General features: G+C 53.1%; 1 protein-coding gene across 1 annotated transcript in view; it reads left to right on the forward strand.

The window, feature by feature from the left end:
* The first annotated feature begins 369 nt into the window (after nt 1-369).
* Nucleotides 370-18,594, forward strand: part of efcc1 (EF-hand and coiled-coil domain containing 1) — a 116,258-nt gene continuing 98,033 nt past the window's right edge. The window contains exon 1 of the mRNA XM_072472556.1: nt 370-1,957. Coding sequence (XP_072328657.1) covers nt 825-1,957 — 1,133 coding nt within the window. The 5' untranslated portion in view covers nt 370-824. The remainder of the gene's footprint in view (nt 1,958-18,594) is intronic.

Below are 18,594 nucleotides of genomic sequence, written 5' to 3' on the forward strand. Positions count from 1 at the left end.
AACCGTTAACACTGTTCAGGCAGTTCTTCTGAAGTCAATAGAGAGAGGAGACGATTTGGACGCAGTGTGCGCGACCTTCCGACGCGGACATTTAAAAAGCAACTGGGATAAGAAAAAACCACGAGAGGAGATGCTTGCAAAGAAAGGTCTTTATTCCCTTAAAAAAGTGAGAGGGAGGACTGACATCCTGAATCGGTGGTGGAGCCCCCTCTCCCCACGGCTGGAGCATCCCAGCCCCCTCCCCCCAGCTGGGGTATCCCAGCCAACTCCCCCCCCCACCGCCCACTGGCGGATCCGGGCCCTCCCCCCGCTGGCGTCACTCACGCGGCTTGTGGACATTTATTTTGATCTTCGCTTCCCCGCTCCAGCAGAGAGTGCTGAAAGCCCACAGCGTCCGGAGCGAGACAGCGGCGAGAGCCCCAGCCCGGGACAGAGCCCCAGCCCCAGCCAGAGCCCCGGGACCCCCGGCCAGCGCCCCAGCCCGGGACAGAGCCCCAGCCCCGGACCCCCGGTCAGAGCCCCAGCCCCGGACCGCGGTCAGAGCCCCAGCCCCGGACCCCCGGTCAGAGCCCCAGCCCGGGACCCCCGGCCAGAGCCCCGGACCCCGGGCAGAACCCCAGCCCGGGACCCCCGGGCAGACCCCCAGCCCCGGCCAGAGCCCCAGCCCGGACCCCCCGCCCGGGACCCCCGGCCACCAGAGAGTAAAGAGCGTTCAGCATGTCAGGGGGCAGCGGGGCGGCGGGAGAGCAGCTGCCAGCCCCGCTGGGCAGCAGTGAGTAGGGGCGGCGATGATCGGTTTGGCGGGGGGGTCAGTGTGAGAGGGGATGGACGGGGCAGAGAGCTGCGATCCGTACCGGTGTCCCGCCCGCCGGACCCAGTGGGTGGTCAGCGCCCTGGCTTATCACTACGGCCTGGACCGGGGCGTGGAGAACGAGATCATCGTGCTGGCCACCGGGCTGGATCAGTACCTGCAGGAAATCTTCCACCACTTGGACAGCCGGGGGGAGGGCAGCATCCCCGGGCACGACTTCCAGACACTGTGCCAGATCCTGGGGCTGGACGGGGGCTCGCAGGGAGAGGAGGGGGAGGAGGGGGCAGGCACGGCCGTCCCGGAGCAGCTCACCTTCCGCCAGTTTCACGCCAGACTCTGCGGCCATTTCAGCACCAGGGCGGGCTGCCGCTACCAGACGGGCCGCCTGCTGGTGGGGAAGGAGAGCGAGCACATCGAGACCCAGATCCGCCTGAGGAGCCCCGTCCGCCGGAGGAGGAGGCAGGGGGCCGGCTCCTCGGTGCCGCCCGCCGCCGCCCGCTGGGAGGAGAAGCGCAAGCGGGCCTCGTCGCTGGACGGGCGGCGGGGAGGAGGCGCGCCCGGCGGGAGGCAGCAGGACTCCTGCAGCCGGGAGTGTTACGAGGACATCGTGGCCTTGGAAGAGGCGGAAGACAGGATCGCCAAGCTGGAGCTGGAGAACGAGAGCCTGCGGGAGCTGGTGGAGGACATGCGGGCCGCCTTGCAGAGCAGCGACGCCCGCTCGCTCGCCCTCCAGGTGGGGCTGTGCAAGAGCCACGCCGGCCACCGCTCCCAGGACTGCTTCCTGGCCTGGAGCCGCTCGGTCAGCCGCCCAAACCTCCGCGGCGCCCAGAGCCCGGGGCTGCAGAGCGTCCTGCGGGAGGTCGAGCTGATCCGCAGCTCCAGGGACGGGCAGGTGGAAGAGGCGATCAGGTTCAGCCAGGAGATGGAGAGGGAGCTGGGCAGGACGCAGGAGGCTCTGCTCAAACTGGAGGAGTGCAACAGGAGCTTGAAGAAAGAGCAGCTGCGGATGAGGGACAGAGTGGAAGAGGCGCGCCAAGCACTATTGGGCAGCCTGGAGAAAGTGAAGGAGCTGGAGGCGAGGGCTAAACAAGTCCCCTCCTTACACAGGAGTGTAACACAACTGGAATCGGAGCTGCAATATTACAGGTAGGACACACAGACTCCCAGAGAATTGCGCACTTCACTTTGTCCCGTAAGGACTGCACAACGCAAACCTTCAAGCACACATTGAGCTAAAACTCAACAGTGACCCAATTTGAGCCAATCTCTAATTGAAGGGAGGGCTTAATGGGTTATACCAATTGTTTAAATGTAGTTAATGTTCCAGTGCAATAATAAGTTAGTGTCATTTGTATTTTAAGTTGGCTCTTTGAGTCACCGAAAACAAAATATTTGAACCTACTTTCAGAGCAAACAGTGGTAGTGTGACTGGAATTTTCACCCAGAGGCACAGGCTGCTGCTAGTGGGATGTCAAATCCCACCCACCATGGCAGCTGGGATTGAACGCTACTCTCAGGGATGGTGACCTTGACATTATAATCGATTGTTGTTTAAAAAAAAGAAACATCTGGTTCATTAATGCCCTTTAGGGAAGGAAATCTGTCCTGTTTATCTGACCTATTATTGACTCTAGCCCCACAGCAATGTGGTTGACCTTTAACCGACCTCTGAAATGGCCCAGCAAGCTGGCCAGTTCAAGGGGAATTAGGGATGGGCAACAGATGCTGACCTTTCCAGCGATGCTCACATCCCATAAAATATTTTTTTAAAGAAATTGAATCTTCCACAGGCAAATGTACTTCTTACTTTTTAAGATCTGAAATGTCACAGATTATATTGTTTACACGCTTTAATGTAAAACATCCTGCAAGTCCTATCATTTGTTTTCTACTGCCAGCAATCTCCTTCAAGCTCCTTCCTAACCCACTCACCAGCTCTTCCAGTAACAAGTGTAAGGAGATCATAGACCATTTGGGGTCCTCCATTCAGGTGCCTCTGCTACATTCCTCCAATCCATTTGCCACCAAGCAAAATTTCCCCTCACACCCCCCCCCCCCCCCCCCCCAACCTTAACCCTGAACATGTATCTTTCTTGGGCATTCTTCCTATCTTCCTGGCCCCCATGCTGGATGGTAATGTAAATGGGTCCACCTCCTTAGGTACTGCGGGCGTGTTTCTCCGTCCTGCTGCACCAGATTTCTGGTTCAGTACGTCGTCGGGATTCTCCGTTTCGCTGGCTGGTCAATGGGGTTTTCCATTGTGTGGCAGCCCCAGGCTGTCGGGAAACCCCCAGGCTGCCGGCAAAACGGAGAATCCCGATGGCAGAGAATTCAGCTCGCAGTTCTCTCTCAAATCTGTTTCCAAAGCTCTACTCTCCTCATAAAGGTGGATACCCACATGACCCAGCAAACTACTACTCCACCCCAGACTCTCTTTCCTCTACAAAGTCCTTGAAAGTGTTGTTGCCTCAAACAGCTGGGCTCATCTTTCCCGTAACCTCACGTTTGACCACTATAATTAGGTTTTAGTCCTGCCACAGCACTGAAATGGCCCTAATCACATTTCCATATAATCTTTATTAGTGTCACAGGTAGGCTTATATTAACACTGCAATGAAGTTACTGTGAACATCCCCTAGTTGCCACACTCTGGCGACTGTTCGGGTACATTGAGGGAGAATTCTGAATTTCCAATTTACCTAACAAGCACGACTTTCGGACCTTGTGGGAGGAAACCAGAGCACCCGGAGGAAACCCAAGCAGAGAACGTGCAGACTCCGCACGGACAGTGACCCAAGCCAAGACCCGGGTCCCTGGCGCTGTGAAACAACAGTGCTAACCACTGTGTCGCCAAATGACTATGGCTGTGGTATGCTTTCCCTCCTGGTCCTTTTCATTCTCTCTGCAGCCTTTCATCACTCCATCCTTCTCTGATACCTCTCCCCCATTGTACATCTAAATGGACTGGCCTTGCCTGGTTCCAGTGTTATCCATCCAGTCATAGTCAGAGAATTTCCTGCCAGGACTACTCTTCCTATTCTGCAATGTTACCTCTGGAGTCTCCTATTTCTTATTTAGATGCAATTAGTTGAATTTTTGTGGGAGTTCTTCTGGTCTTTTGCAATGACTTTGACCGAATGCCTGTTTTTATACTATTTTGTTTGGACTTCCATCAACCTTTAACCAAAACTACACTGAGAGATCGGATCAAGACCTGTGAAAATTCTATGAAGTGAAATTTTGTCAAAAGCATTGATGTTTAATTGAATTTTGTTGCATCCATTAGTTTCTGTTGCTGCAAGGACACCGTTTTTACATGTGACCTTTTTGTCTCAGTTTATTAATTTGTGCTGCAGTTGCAAGTGGCACAATGACAACAACTTGTATTTATATTGTGCCCCTAACATAGTAAAACATTGCAGCACATCAAACTCAGTGTGATATCAAGCCACGTGAGGAATATTGGGGAAGATGAGCAAAAGCTTGGTGAAAAAGGTAGGTTTTAAGGGTTGTCTTAAAGGAGGAAAAGAGTTGGAGAAGCAGAGCTTTTGGTTGGGAATTCCAGAGCTTAAGTAAAAGCAGGAAGTGCTGCGAAACTCGGGCGATCAGACAGCATCTGTGGAGAGAAACTGAAATAATGTTTTTCTGGACCAAAGTTTTGAGCCTTTAATAGTATTATCACCACCTTTGCCTTGCATCTATGGAGTACAGAACGATAGTTTTGGTAGATTTCCCCTGAGGTGGCTTATAAAGACCCATGTATATAAAAGGTAAAAATATTACCTTGGGGAAGAGCTATCCTGGCTGTAGAAACTGTTTGTAGGAGTGATGAAGAGGATGACAGCAATTCCATGCAATTCGACAGCAGAGGCAGTGAAGACAAGTGTCCTTGAGCACACCACGCCTTTAAGTGACTGGTAGAGTCAACATAATACATCAGGTATTGCCGCATCTGCCTTTGATTCCAACTCAGAAATTTGCTTTCCATTTTTTAAAACTCTTGTTGCCCTTGTCCAAACTCGCATCAAATTCCATTCACCCGACCGTGAAAATGACGGTCCTCCCCAGATTTCTGTTTGTCTTTCAGGTCCCCCCCCCCCCGTATTTTCATCCCAAAGGCCCTTTTCAAGCGGGTGAATAAGGTTATTTCGGGCTTTGTGTGGGCGGGTAAAACCCCGCGAGTGAAGAAAGTGTCGCTGGAGCGCAGTCGGGGGGGGAGGGTGGGTTGGCGCTGCCGACCATCTGCAATTACTACTGGGCGGCTTATATAACGAGGATTAGGAAGTGAGGAGGGGTCGGCATGGGAGTGTATGGAGGGGGCGTCATCAGTTTGGGAGCACTGATAACGGCACCTCTTCCGTTCTCGCCGGCCCGATACTCCACAAGTCCGGTGGTGGTGGCGGCTCTGAGAATCTGAGGGCAATGGAGGAGATATAAGAGAGTGGAGGGAGCATCGGTTTGGACCCCGATTTATAATAACCATCGATTTGTACCGGGTAGGCTAGATGGTGGGTTACGGTGATGGCAAAGGGCAGGAATTAGAAGGATGGGGGATCTATTTATAGATGGGAGCTTTTCCAGCTTGAAAGCCTTGGAGGATAAATTTGAATTGTCAGCAGGGAACGGGTTTAGGTATTTGCAGGTGCGAGACTTCCTGAGAAAACAGCTTCTGGCCTTTCCGCTGCTGCCGCCACGGGAGATACAGGATACAGTAGCCTCCAGTACCTGGGTGGGAGAGGGGAAGGTTTCAGATATTTACCAGGAGCTTTCGGAGGCGGAGGAAATTATGGTGGAGGAGCTTAAGGGCAAGTGGGAGGACGAGCTAGGAGGCGAGATAGAGGGGGGTCTATGGGCGGATGCCCTAATTTTGTGCCAGGCTTAGCCTGATACAATTTAAAGTTGCCCACCGGGCACACATGACAGCGGCTAGGATGAGTAAATTTTTCAGGGTAGAGGATAGGTGTGCGAGGTGCGCAGGAAGCCCAGCAAATCATGTCCACATGTTTTGGGCATGCCTGAAGCTTAGAGGGTTTTGACAGGGCTTTGCTAAGGCAATGTCCACGGTGCTAAAAACATGGGTGGTGCCGAGTCCGGAGGTAGCGATCTTTGGAGTGTCGGAAGAGCTGGGAGTTCAGGGGGCGAAAGAGGCTGACGTCTTGGCTTTTGCCTCCATGGTAGCCCGGAGATGGATCTTGTTAATGTGGAGGGACTCGAAGCCCCCGAGTGTAGAGACCTGGGTTAGTGACATGGCTGGGTTTCTCAGTCTCGAGAAGATAACGTTTGCCGTAAGAGGGTCAATTGGCGGGTTCACCCGGAGGTGGCAGCTGTGCGTCGACTTTCTCGGGGAAAATTAAAATGTCAGCATATGCAGTATTCCAGGGATGGGGTGGGGGGGGGTCTGGATTGTTGTTTTATGGTTGGGGTGTGTGAAGTTTGGGATGGGGGGGAAATGTTTATTATACCATGTTGATGTCATTGTTAATGTTATTTTTATAAAAATTTTCAAATACCTCAATAAAAATATTTGAAAAAAAAATTCCATTCACCCATCACCAATATGTGTGGGCATTCCATGACACCATTGTCAGTTAATCTCCCCTGCCCTCTCCCTGATCTTCTCTTTTGTTACACCTGCCCCTCCCCTTTATCAACATCATAAAACCTGACACATCCCTACTTCTCCAGTTCTGAAGAAGAGCCACATTGGGCGTGAAACGTTAACTCTGTTTCTCTCTCCATAGATGTTGCCAGACAGACTGAGTTTTCCTGGCACTTGCTGCTCTTATTTTGGATCTCCAGCATCCGCAGTATCCCAGAGCTGAGCTGGGCAACTGAAAGCACGGGTGTCGCTAATTAAAATTGGTTATGCTTGGGACTTCCGGGTGCGGCGATGACCAGCTGAGTCGCACGTTTCGGCAGCTCCCGGTGGAACGGACTTTTGGGCTCTTAATAAGAGCCCCAACGGCAATTTTAACGGCTAAAAGTACTGTGCGGCGAACCAGAAGGGAATCCCCCCTGGATACGGATGAAAAAAGGAGAGGAAGGTGGCCGGATTGCGGTGGATCCTTTAGAGCAGCGGCAAGGAAGGCAAGCAAAAACCAAGATGGCGTCGGAAGGTGGCAGTTTAATATGGGGCCCTGAACAACACGAGTTCTTGAAACGCTGCGTGGAAGAACTCAAAAAGGAAATGAAGAAGGAGCTGTTGGCCCCAATATTACAGGCGATCGAAGGGCTAAAGGAGGAGCAAAAGACCCAGGAGCGGGAGCTTCTGGTCGTGAAGGCAAAGGCTGCCGAGAATGAGGACGACATACAGGGCCTGGTGGTGAAGACGGAGATGCACGAGGCACACCATAAACGATGTGTGGAAAGGCTGGAGGCGCTGGAGAACAACGCGAGGAGGAACAACCTAAGGATTCTTGGTCTTCCTGAAGGTGCGGAGGGAGCGGACGTCGGGGCATATTTGAGCACGATGCTGCACTCGCTAATGGGAGCGGAGGCCCCGGCGGGTCCGCTGGAGGTGGAGGGAGCATACCGAGTGATGGGGCGAGGACCGAGAGCAGGAGAAATTCCTAGAGCCATAGTGGTGAGATTCCTCCGTTTTAAAGATAGAGAGATGGTCCTTAGATGAGCAAAGAAAACTCGGAGCAGTAAGTGGGAGAACGCGGTGATCCGCGTATATCAAGACTGGAGTGCGGAGGTGGCGAGAAGGAGGGCGAGCTTTAATCGGGCCAAGGCGGTGCTTCACAAAAAGAAGATAAAATTCGGAATGCTGCAACCGGCAAGACTGTGGGTCACATATCAAGGGAGGCACCACTACTTTGAGACGGCGGATGAGGCGTGGACTTTTATCGTGGAAGAAAAATTGGAATGAGCGGGTTATTTAATAATTATTTTTAAAAAAGAACGTTTGAAACAAAGTGGTGGGGCGAGTATGGGGGGCGAAGAGGGGGGTAAAAAGGGGGGAAAGAGGAGTTTTATGTTATTAATCCTGCGATGTGGTAACTTTTCTCTCTTCCACAGGAGGTGGTGGGGGGAGGAAAGGAGGTGGAGGAGATGGGGCGTTGGCCATTGGGGGCGGGGCCAAGGGGGAAGCGCGGGCTCGGTTCCCGCGCTATGATAATCACGGCGGGAATAGGGAAGCAGGAAGGAGGGGGCGTCGCACGGTGCGAGCCAGGGTCACGGGGGAAGCCGAGGTCGGCCAGAGTTTGCTGACTTCTGGGAGCAACATGGGGGGTGTAACTACGCTAGTGGGGGATCTAGCGGGGGGGTGGGAGGGGGGAATTATTGGGCTGCTGCTGCTGGGGAGAGGGGGGAGCTGGTATGGGGTGGGATGGGCGGGGGAGCACCGCCTGGGGGGGGGACACAGCTGCGTGGGAACCGGGTGAGGAGCTGGAAAAAGGGGGTGGCTAATCGACAAGGGGGGGGGGGTAAAAAGCCCCCCAACCCGGCTGATCACGTGGAATGTGAGAGGGCTGAACGGGCCGATAAAGAGGGCACGGGTACTCGCACACCTTAAGAAACTTAAGGCCGACGTGGTTATGTTACAGGAAACGCACTTGAAACTGACAGACCAGGTGAGACTACGCAAAGGTTGGGTGGGGCAGGTGTTCCATTCGGGGCTAGATGCGAAAAACAGGGGGGTGGCTATATTAGTGGGGAAGAGGGTAATGTTTGAGGCAAAGACTATAGTGGCGGATAGCGGGGGCAGATACGTGATGGTGAGTGGCAAACTACAGGGGGAGACGGTGGTTTTGGTAAACTTATATGCCCCGAACTGGGATGATGCCAATTCTATGAGGCGTATGCTAGGACGCATCCCGGACCTAGAGGTGGGAAAGTTGGTAATGGGGGGAGATTTCAATACGGTGTTGGAACCAGGGCTGGACAGGTCGAGGTCCAGGACTGGAAGGAGGCTGGCAGCAGCCAAGGTGCTTAAAGATTTTATGGAGCAGATGGGAGGAGTAGACCCGTGGAGATTTAGCAGACCTAGGAGTAAGGAGTTTTCGTTTTTCTCCTATGTCCACAAAGTCTATTCGCGGATAGACTTTTTTGTTTTGGGAAGGGCGTTGATCCCGAAGGTGAGGGGAACAGAGTATACGGCTATAGCCATTTCGGATCACGCTCCACATTGGGTGAACTTGGAGATAGGGGAGGAAACAGAAGGGCGCCCACCCTGGAGAATGGACATGGGACTAATGGCAGATGAGGGTGTGTGTCTAAGGTTGAGGGGGTGCATTGAAAAGTACTTGGAACTCAATGATAATGGGGAGGTCCAGGTGGGAGTGGTCTGGGAGGGGCTGAAGGCAGTGGTTAGAGGGGAGCTGATATCAATAAGGGCACATAAAGGAAAGCAGGAAAGTAGGGAACGGGAGCGGTTGTTGCAAGAACTTCTGAGGGTGGACAGGCAATATGCGGAGGCACCGGAGGAGGGACTGTACAGGGAAAGGCAAAGGCTACACGTAGAATTTGACTTGCTGACAACGGGTACTGCAGAGGCACAGTGGAGGAAGGCACAGGGTGTACAGTACGAATATGGGGAAAAGGCGAGCAGGTTGCTGGCCCACCAATTGAGGAAAAGGGGAGCAGCGAGGGAAATAGGGGGAGTGAGGGATGAGGAAGGAGAGATGGAGCGGGGAGCGGAGAGAGTGAATGGAGTGTTCAAGGCATTTTGTAAAAAATTATACGAAGCTAAACCCCCGGATGGGAGGGAGAGAATGATGGGCTTTCTGGACCGGCTGGAATTTCCCAAGGTGGAGGAGCAGGAAAGGGTGGGACTGGGAGCACAGATTGAAATAGAGGAAGTAGTGAAAGGAATTAGGAGCATGCAGGCGGGGAAGGCTCCGGGACCAGATGGATTCCCAGTTGAATTTTACAGAAAATATGTGGACTTGCTCGCCCCGCTACTGATGAGGACCTTTAATGAGGCAAAGGAAAGGGGACAGCTGCCCCCGACTATGTCTGAGGCAACAATATTGCTTCTCCTAAAGAAGGAAAAGGACCCGCTGCAATGCGGGTCCTATAGACCTATTTCCCTCCTAAATGTAGACGCTAAGATTCTGGCCAAGGTAATGGCAATGAGGATAGAGGATTGTGTCCCGAGGGTGGTCCATGAGGACCAAACTGGGTTTGTGAAGGGGAGACAGCTGAATACGAATATACGGAGGCTGCTAGGGGTAATGATGATGCCCCCACCAGAGGGGGAAGCGGAGATAGTGGTGGCGATGGATGCCGAGAAAGCATTTGATAGAGTGCAGTGGGATTATTTGTGGGAGGTGCTGAGGAGATTTGGTTTTGGAGATGAGTATGTTGGATGGGTGCAGCTGTTGTATAGGGCCCCAGTGGCGAGTGTGGTCACGAATGGACGGGGATCTGCATACTTTCGGCTCCATAGAGGGACAAGGCAGGGATGCCCTCTGTCCCCATTATTGTTTGCACTGGCGATTGAGCCCCTGGCAATAGCACTGAGGGGTTCCAAGAAGTGGAGGGGAGCACTTAGAGGAGGAGAAGAACACCGGGTATCTCTGTATGCGGATGACTTGTTATATGTAGCGGACCCGGCGGAGGGGATGCCAGATAATGCGGACACTTCGGGAGTTTGGAGAATTCTCAGGATATAAACTGAACATGGGGAAAAGTGAGTTGTTTGTGGTGCATCCAGGGGAGCAGAGCAGAGAAATAGAGGACTTTCCGCTGAGGAAGGTAACGAGGGACTTTCGTTACTTGGGGATCCAGATAGCCAAGAATTGAGGTACATTGCATAGGTTAAATTTAACGCGATTGGTGGAACAAATGGAGGAGGACTTCAAGAGATGGGACATGGTATCCCTGTCACTGGCAGGGAGGGTGCAGGCGGTTAAAATGGTAGTCCTCCCGAGATTCCTCTTTGTGTTTCAGTGCCTCCCGGTGGTGATCACGAAGGCTTTTTTCAAAAGGATCGAAAAGAGTATCATGAGTTTTGTGTGGGCCGGGAAGACCCCGAGAGTGAGGAAGGGATTCTTACAGCTTAGTAGGGATAGCGGGGGGCTGGCACTACCGAGCCTAAGTGAGTACTACTGGGCCGCCAATATCTCAATGGTGAGTAAGTGGATGGGAGAAGAGGAGGGAGCGGCATGGAAGAGATTGGAGAGGGCGTCCTGTAGGGGTCTAGCCTACAAGCTATGGTGACGGCCCCATTGCCGTTCTCATCGAAGAAATACACCACAAGCCCGGTGGTGGTGGCGACTTTGAAAATTTGGGGACAGTGGAGACGGCATAGGGGAAAGACGGGAGCCTTGGTGGGGTCCCCGATAAGAAATAACCATAGGTTTGCCCCGGGGAGAATGGATGGGGGATTTGGAATATGGCAAAGAGCAGGAGTAACGCAACTGAAAGATCTGTTTGTGGATGGGAAGTTCGCAAGTCTGGGAGCGCTGGCCGAGAAATATGGGTTGCCCCAAGGGAATGCATTCCGGTATATGCAACTGAGGGCTTTTGCGAGGCAACAGGTGAGGGAATTCCCGCAGCTCCCGACGCATGAGGTGCAGGACAGAGTGATCTCAAAGACATGGGTGGGGGACGGTAAGGTGTCAGATATATATAGGGAAATGAGGGACGAGGGGGAGATTATGGTAGATGAGCTGAAAGGGAGATGGGAAGAAGAGCTGGGGGAGGAGATTGAGAAGGGGCTGTGGGCGGATGCCCTAAGTAGGGTAAACTCATCGTCCTCGTGTGCCAGGCTAAGCCTGATTCAATTTAAGGTGTTACACAGGGCGCATATGACTGGAGCACGGCTCAGTAAATTTTTTGGGGTAGAGGATAGGTGTGCGAGATGCTCGAGAAGCCCAGCGAATCACACCCACATGTTCTGGTCATGTCCGGCACTGCAGGGGTTCTGGGTGGGGGTGACAAAGGTGCTTTCGAAAGTAGTGGGGGTCCAGGTCGAACCAAGCTGGGGGTTGGCTATATTTGGGGTTGCACATGAGCCGGGAGTGCAGGAGGCGAGAGAGTCCGATGTTTTGGCCTTTGCGTCCCTAGTAGCCCGGCGCAGGATACTGTTGATGTGGAAGGAAGCCAAGCCCCCGGGGGTGGAGACCTGGATAAATGACATGGCAGGGTTTATAAAGCTGGAACGGATTAAGTTCGTCCGAAGGGGATCGGCTCAAGGGTTCACCAGGCGGTGGCAACCGTTTGTCGAATACCTCACAGAAAGATAGAGGGAATGGAAAAGAAGAAGGCAGCAGCAGCAGCCCAGGGGGGGGGGGGGGGGGAGGGGGGGAGGGGGGGAGAGGAACCAGAAGGACTCTCAGGGTTGTTTATATATATGTATAATATGTATAGGTCGTTGCTATAAATAATTGTATACTGGACTGTTAAATCATATTTTTGGAGAGTGTTTATCTGAGACAAGGCAGTTGCCATTTAGTTTTAGTTTTCGTTTTTGTTATATACTATTTATTCTTTGTTTATAAAACAGGTCATTGTTACTTATACTGTTATATTATTGTGTAAAGGATACACAATGTACTGTGATGGTTGACCAAAAAATTTCAATAAAATATATATTTTTAAAAATTGGTTATGCTTCAGAGGCCAGAATTGAAGGAGCGCAGATATCTCCGAGAGGTGTGAGGCTGCAAGAGGTTTCAGAGATAGGAAGAGGCAAGCCATGGAGGGTTTTGAAATAAGAATGAGAATTTTAAAACTGAGATCATGCTTAACTGGGAGCCAGTGTATATCAATGAACAGAGGGGGTGATAGGCAATCACCCCACAAAGTCATGCAGCCGCACCAGCATCCCAAATGTTCCGGTCCAGGCTATGCAGCAGTAGGCACCTTGGACGCCCTTACAAAAACATTTATATGGCCTGGCACTTAATAAATCAGCTGCACATGTTGGTGATGGGTGAATGGAAATTGATGGGAGTTAAGACACAGCAGCCGAGTTTCAAAAATGGAAGGCTAATTTATGAGTTGAAATCAAATGCAGATGTGGTGATACCTGATGAATTATGTTGATTCTACCCGTCATTTAAAGGCCTGGTGTGCTCGAGGAGACTTGTCTTCACTGCCTCTGCGCAGTCTGGAAATGCTGTCTCCCTCTCCATCACTCCTACAAATAACTTCTGCAGCCAGCATAGTTCTTCCCCGAGGTAATATCTTTTACCTTCTATGCTAGTGAATCCTTGCCAGCCACTGCAGGGGATATGTACCAAAACCACCGTTCTGTCCTCCATAAATGCACCAAGTAACTGACAGGTGTGATATTTATAACGCACAGCGCCTTATTCACTTCCTCCATGGATCGGAGTTACCTGCTGAGCTGGGACAGAACTTTCAATGGGTGGTAGGGTTTCTGAGAGTTCAAGATATATAGTAGAATACACGGATCATCATCAGAAACCGCTTGTGACATTCTGTGGCCAACCTGCGTCTGTACAATGGGTGCTACCATATCAGTAAAGGTGCTTTTTAGGTTTTTGGGTGTAAACAGTTCGGCCCCTTGAATAAGCTGATAAGTGGTTAGGGTTCAGTGGAAATGAACATCGGCCAAGCTGTAAAATGGGGTGCAGCTTTACTATTACCTGATCGTTGCCTGGCAATAAAAGTTAAAATTACCCCTCTGTGGTAATACCAGGTATTGCGGTACCTGAGAGGTGGATGACCATTGGCTAGACCCAGGAGTCTACCATTGGCTGATGTACATAGCTCCGCCCTGAGAGGCGGAGTATAAGAACCAATGCCGTTCCAGCAGCCTTCACTTTCTGTAACGAAGCTGCTGGGGAACAGTTCTAGCAGATTAAAGCCTATTAGTTATGACTCACCTTGACTCGAGAGTAATTGATTGCGCATCAATTTAATCTGCTACAACTTCAGTTGAAAGGATGGATCGCCGTATCAAACTGGAGTGCCTTCAGCTCAGCCCCCACGCGGACAACTCTGCTGCTATCTTCAAACATTGGCTGGCGTGTTTTAAGGGCTACCTCGACACGGCCGTCGAACCCCCACGGAAAGACAAAAGATGCACCTTCTACGCTCGCGGGTCAGCCCTGGGATCTACCCTCTGATCGAGGAGGCGGAGAATTATGCTGCAGCTATCGAGCTGCTAGAAGGACATTATATCCGTCCTGTGAACCAGGTCTACGCCCGTCACCTGCTGGCGACTAGGAGGCAAAGACCCGAAGAAACGCTGGAAGACTTCTATTGGGCACTGCTGGTGCTGGGCCGAAACTGCCAGTTTCGGGGAACGAGCACACGGCACTTTTGATCAGGGTTGCTTTCATGACAGGTATGACTACCCCCGATATCCGCCAAAGGCTCCTAGAAATGGACACACTGGGACTTACTGAGGCACGGGCCCTGGCGGGGTCCATGGACGTTGCGTATAACAACGCGCTGGCTTTTGCTCCCGGACGCGCGGCGGCCCCTGGGCTGCGTGGCACCCCGTTGCGGCAGTCCCCCAGACCTTCCCTCTAACCCCGTAAGCCTGCGCGGCGAGACGTCCCGCTACCGCCGCCGGACAACGCTGATTTTTCTGTGGGCAGTCGAATCATCCCCACGTGCGCTGCCCGGCCCATACCACCACCTGCAAAGGGTGCGGCAAGAAGGGCCACTATGTCGGGGTCTGCCAGGCCCGCGCCGTGGCCGCGGTCTCCAGCGACTATCGGCAGCCCCTTTTTCAAGCCCCGACCGTCCAGCGTCCACCGCCACCTCCCTATCCTCAGGCCGCGTGCGACCCACGGGCGCGGCCATTTTGCCCCACGGCTACCACGCTGGATGGGTGGGCGCCACCATTTTGTCCCTCGCCGCCACCATCTTCTGCATCCCCGGACTCCATGTACGACCCATGGCTGACGCCATCTTGAATGGGGCCCCAGGCCCCCAGCACAGCCGACTACACGCTGCCCGACCAGAACTCTCCTTTACTGTAGCTGGCATCGGTAACTCTGGACCAGAGTCGGCCCCGGATGCTTGCGAAAGCTACAGCGACGATCTCCATCAACGGCCACTTGACGTCGTGCTTGATCGATTCTGGGAGCACGGAAAGCTTTGTTCACCCCGACACGGAAGGCGCTGTTCTCTTGTCACCCATCCCGTAAACCAAAGGATAGCCCTGGCCTCCGGGTCACACGCAGTGGAGATAAAGGGGTCCTGCCTAGCGAACCTCACTGTCCAAGGCAGGGAATTCCGCAATTTCCACCTGTACGTCCTGCCGCACCTCTGCGCAGCCACCCTCCTTGGGCTGGATTTCCAGTGCCATCTGCAAAGCCTGACTTTTAAATTTGGCGGCCCTATACCCCCCCTTACTGTCTGCGGCCTCGCGACCCTTAAGGTCGACCCGCCTTCCCTGTTTGCGAACCTCACCCCGGATTGCAAACCCGTCGCCACCAGGAGCAGACGGTACAGTGCCCAGGACCAGACCTTTATCAGGTCGGAGGTCCAAAGGCTGCTGAGGGAAGGGGTCATTGAAGCTAGCAACAGCCCCTGGAGGGCTCAAGTAGTGGTGGTAAAGACCGGGGAGAAACATAGGATGGTCATTGACTACAGCCAGACCATCAACAGGTTTACACAACTGGATGCGTACCCTCTCCCCGATATAGCCGACCTGGTAAACAGGATTGCGCAATACAAGGTTTTCTCCACGATGGATCTCAAGTCTGCCTACCACCCGCTACCCCTCCGTATAGGTGACCGCCAGTACACTGCCTTCGAAGCAGATGGGCGGCTCTTATCACCTTTTAAGGGTTCCCTTCGGGGTCACGAATGGGGTCTCGGTCTTCCAAAGTGAGATGGACCAAATGGTTGACCGGTACGGCTTACGCACAACGTTCCCGTATCTTGATAACATCACCATCTGCAGCCATTACCAGCAGGACCACGACGTCAACCTCCGAAAATTTCTCCAGACCGCGAATATCCTTAATCTGACTTACAATAAGGATAAATACATGTTTAGCACCGACCGTCTAGCCATTCTAGGCTATGTAGAGCTAAGTGGAGTCATAGGCCCCGACCCTGAACGCATGCGCCCCCTCATGGAATTCCCCCTCCCTCACTGCCCCAAGGCCCTAAAGCGCTGCCTCGGCTTCTTCAGCTATTACGCACAGTGGGTCCCCAATTACGCAGACAAGGCTCGACCCCTGATCCAGTCCACAACCTTCCCCCTGTCGACGGAGGCCCACCAGGCCTTCTGCCGCATCAAAGCAGACATTGCAAAAGCCACGATGCGCGCCATCGACGAGTCCCTCCCCTTCCAGGTCATGAACGATACGTCCGACGTAGCTCTGGCGGCCACCCTCAACCAAGCGGGCAGGCCCGTGGCTTTCTTCTCCCGCACCCTCCATGCTTCCGAAATCCGCCACTCCTCGGTCGAAAAGGAGGCCCAGGCCATAGTAGAAGCTGTGCGACACTGGAGGCATTACCTGGCCGGCAGGAGATTCACTCTCCTCACGGACCAACGGTCGGTGGCGTCCATGTTCGATAATGCACAGCGAGGCAAGATTAAGAACGACAAGATCTTGCGGTGGAGGATAGAACTCTCCACCTACAATTACGAGATATTGTACCGTCCCGGGAAGCTGAACGAGCCTCCTGATGCCCTGACCCGCGGCACTCCGATCCCTCCACGAGGACCTCTGCCACCCGGGGGTCACTCATTTCTTTCATTTTATCAAGACCCGCAACCTGCCCTACTCCATCGAGCAGGTCCAGACAGTCACCAGGGACTGCCAAATCTGCGCGGAGTGCAAACCGCACTTCTACCGTCCAGAGAGGGCGCACCTGATAAAGGCTTCCCGTCCCTTTGAACGCCTCAGCATGGATTTCAAAGGCCCCCTCCCCTCCACCGACCGCAACACGTACTTCCTGAACGTGATTGACGAGTACTCCCGGTTCCCATTCGCCATCCCCTGCCCAGACATGACCACAACCACCGTCATCAAGGCCCTCCAGGGTATCTTTACACTGTTCGGTTTCCCCGCATACATTCACAGTGATAGGGGGTCCTCCTTCATGAGTGACGAACTGCGTCAATTCCTGCTCAGCAAAGGCATCACCTCGAGCACGACGACCAGTTACAACCCCCGGGGAAACGGGCAGGTTGAGAGGGAGAACGGCACGGTCTGGAAGACCGTCCTGCTGGCCCTACGGTCTAGGAATTTCCCAGTCTCCCGCTGGCAGGACGTCCTCCCGGTGGCTCTTCACTCCATCCGTTCGCTGCTCTGTACTGCCACAAATCAGACACCTCATGAACGTCTCCTTGTTTTCCCCAGGAAGTCCTCCTCCGGGATCTCGCTCCCAACCTGGCTAGCGACACCCGGACCCATCCTGCTTCGGAGACATGTGAGTGCGCACAAGTCGGACCCGTTGGTCGAGAGGGTCCACCTGCTGCACGCCAACCCCCAGTACGCCTATGTAGCGTTCCCTGATGGCCACCAAGACACAGTCTCCCTTCGGGACCTGGCGCCCGCCAGAGCCCTCGCGCACCCGCACCATTGCCCCCACCCCCACCCTCCCCGCAGCACCTGACTGGAGGGTCAGTACTCCCGCCGCCCCTACCTAGGCCCGAACATGCACCGACGCCCCCTACAGGCACCCCTCCTCCCTGCCCACTTTTCGCCCCAACAGTGCCACTTAGGGGTGACGAAGCTGCCTGGGAGGACGACACCACGTTCCCGGAGTCGCAACCGCCGGGGCCCCCATCAGGATAACCGCTGAAGCCCAGACGCTCCAGAAGAACGACCAGGCCACCCGATCGACTGATTGCTGCACCATGAACACTTTGCTATTACCCTCGACATCACGGCACCTCCATACCTGGTCCTACCATGCGAAAGGCGACATTAACGCTGGCCATCACCCCGCCGGGTTCTTTTTAACAGGGGGTGAATGTGGTAATACCAGGTATTGCGGTACCTGAGGGGTGGATGACCATTGGCCAGACCCAGGAGTCTACCATTGGCTGATGTACATAGCTCCGCCCTGAGAGGCGGAGTATAAGAACCGATGCCGTCCCAGCAGCCTTCACTTTCTGTATCGAAGCTGCTGGAGAACAGTTCTAGCAGATTAAAGCCTATTAGTTATGACTCACCTTGTCTCAAGAGTAATTGATTGCGCATCACCCTCTACACCCAGTTAATACCAACCAAGTGGCGCTAATGAATTTCTTCTGCTAAAAGGGTCTACAAAACTCCAATAAAAATAATTTGACAATCCTTTAAACCAGTTTTTAATCCATTTGTTTCTTACTTTCCGTGACATCTGCTACAGTTGCTGCCTGAATCTAGTGCTAATAGCTCCAAACATATGTCAAGCTGTACTTTACAGCTGTTTTAGTACATTGTCCTATGTTGAGATTTGAAACATGAAGTATCAATTTAGTTTCCCTTTATTCTCTTTCACTCTGAAGAAAGAACAGTAGGTACAACAAACATATTCCCACTATTAATGTCACAGCAAAGCGGCGCCACCAGGTAATTTCCTCTTCTGTGTATGAAAAACTACAAAAAAATTACTTAAACATTTACCTTGTGTACCACAAACTAGTGTACCAGTGAAACATGTTGAAAACATTCCATCACAGACATAAAGGTAACGTCGCCACAGTCCCAGATTACCTACCATAGGCTGTTTTCCCTTTGAGGGGGAGAGCTGACTGGTGGTGGTTTAACCTGAGGATCACCACACCTCAGGCACACCTCAGGCAAAAGGCAAGGTTGAGACGGCGGGCCTTCATATGGCGCAACCTCAGCCAGTACGGGATGGTGCAGGAATTGACCCGCACTGTTGGCCTCGCTCTGCATTACGAA

The sequence above is a fragment of the Scyliorhinus torazame genome, chromosome 13, assembly GCF_047496885.1.
Source record: "Scyliorhinus torazame isolate Kashiwa2021f chromosome 13, sScyTor2.1, whole genome shotgun sequence".
Taxonomy (NCBI): domain Eukaryota; kingdom Metazoa; phylum Chordata; class Chondrichthyes; order Carcharhiniformes; family Scyliorhinidae; genus Scyliorhinus; species Scyliorhinus torazame.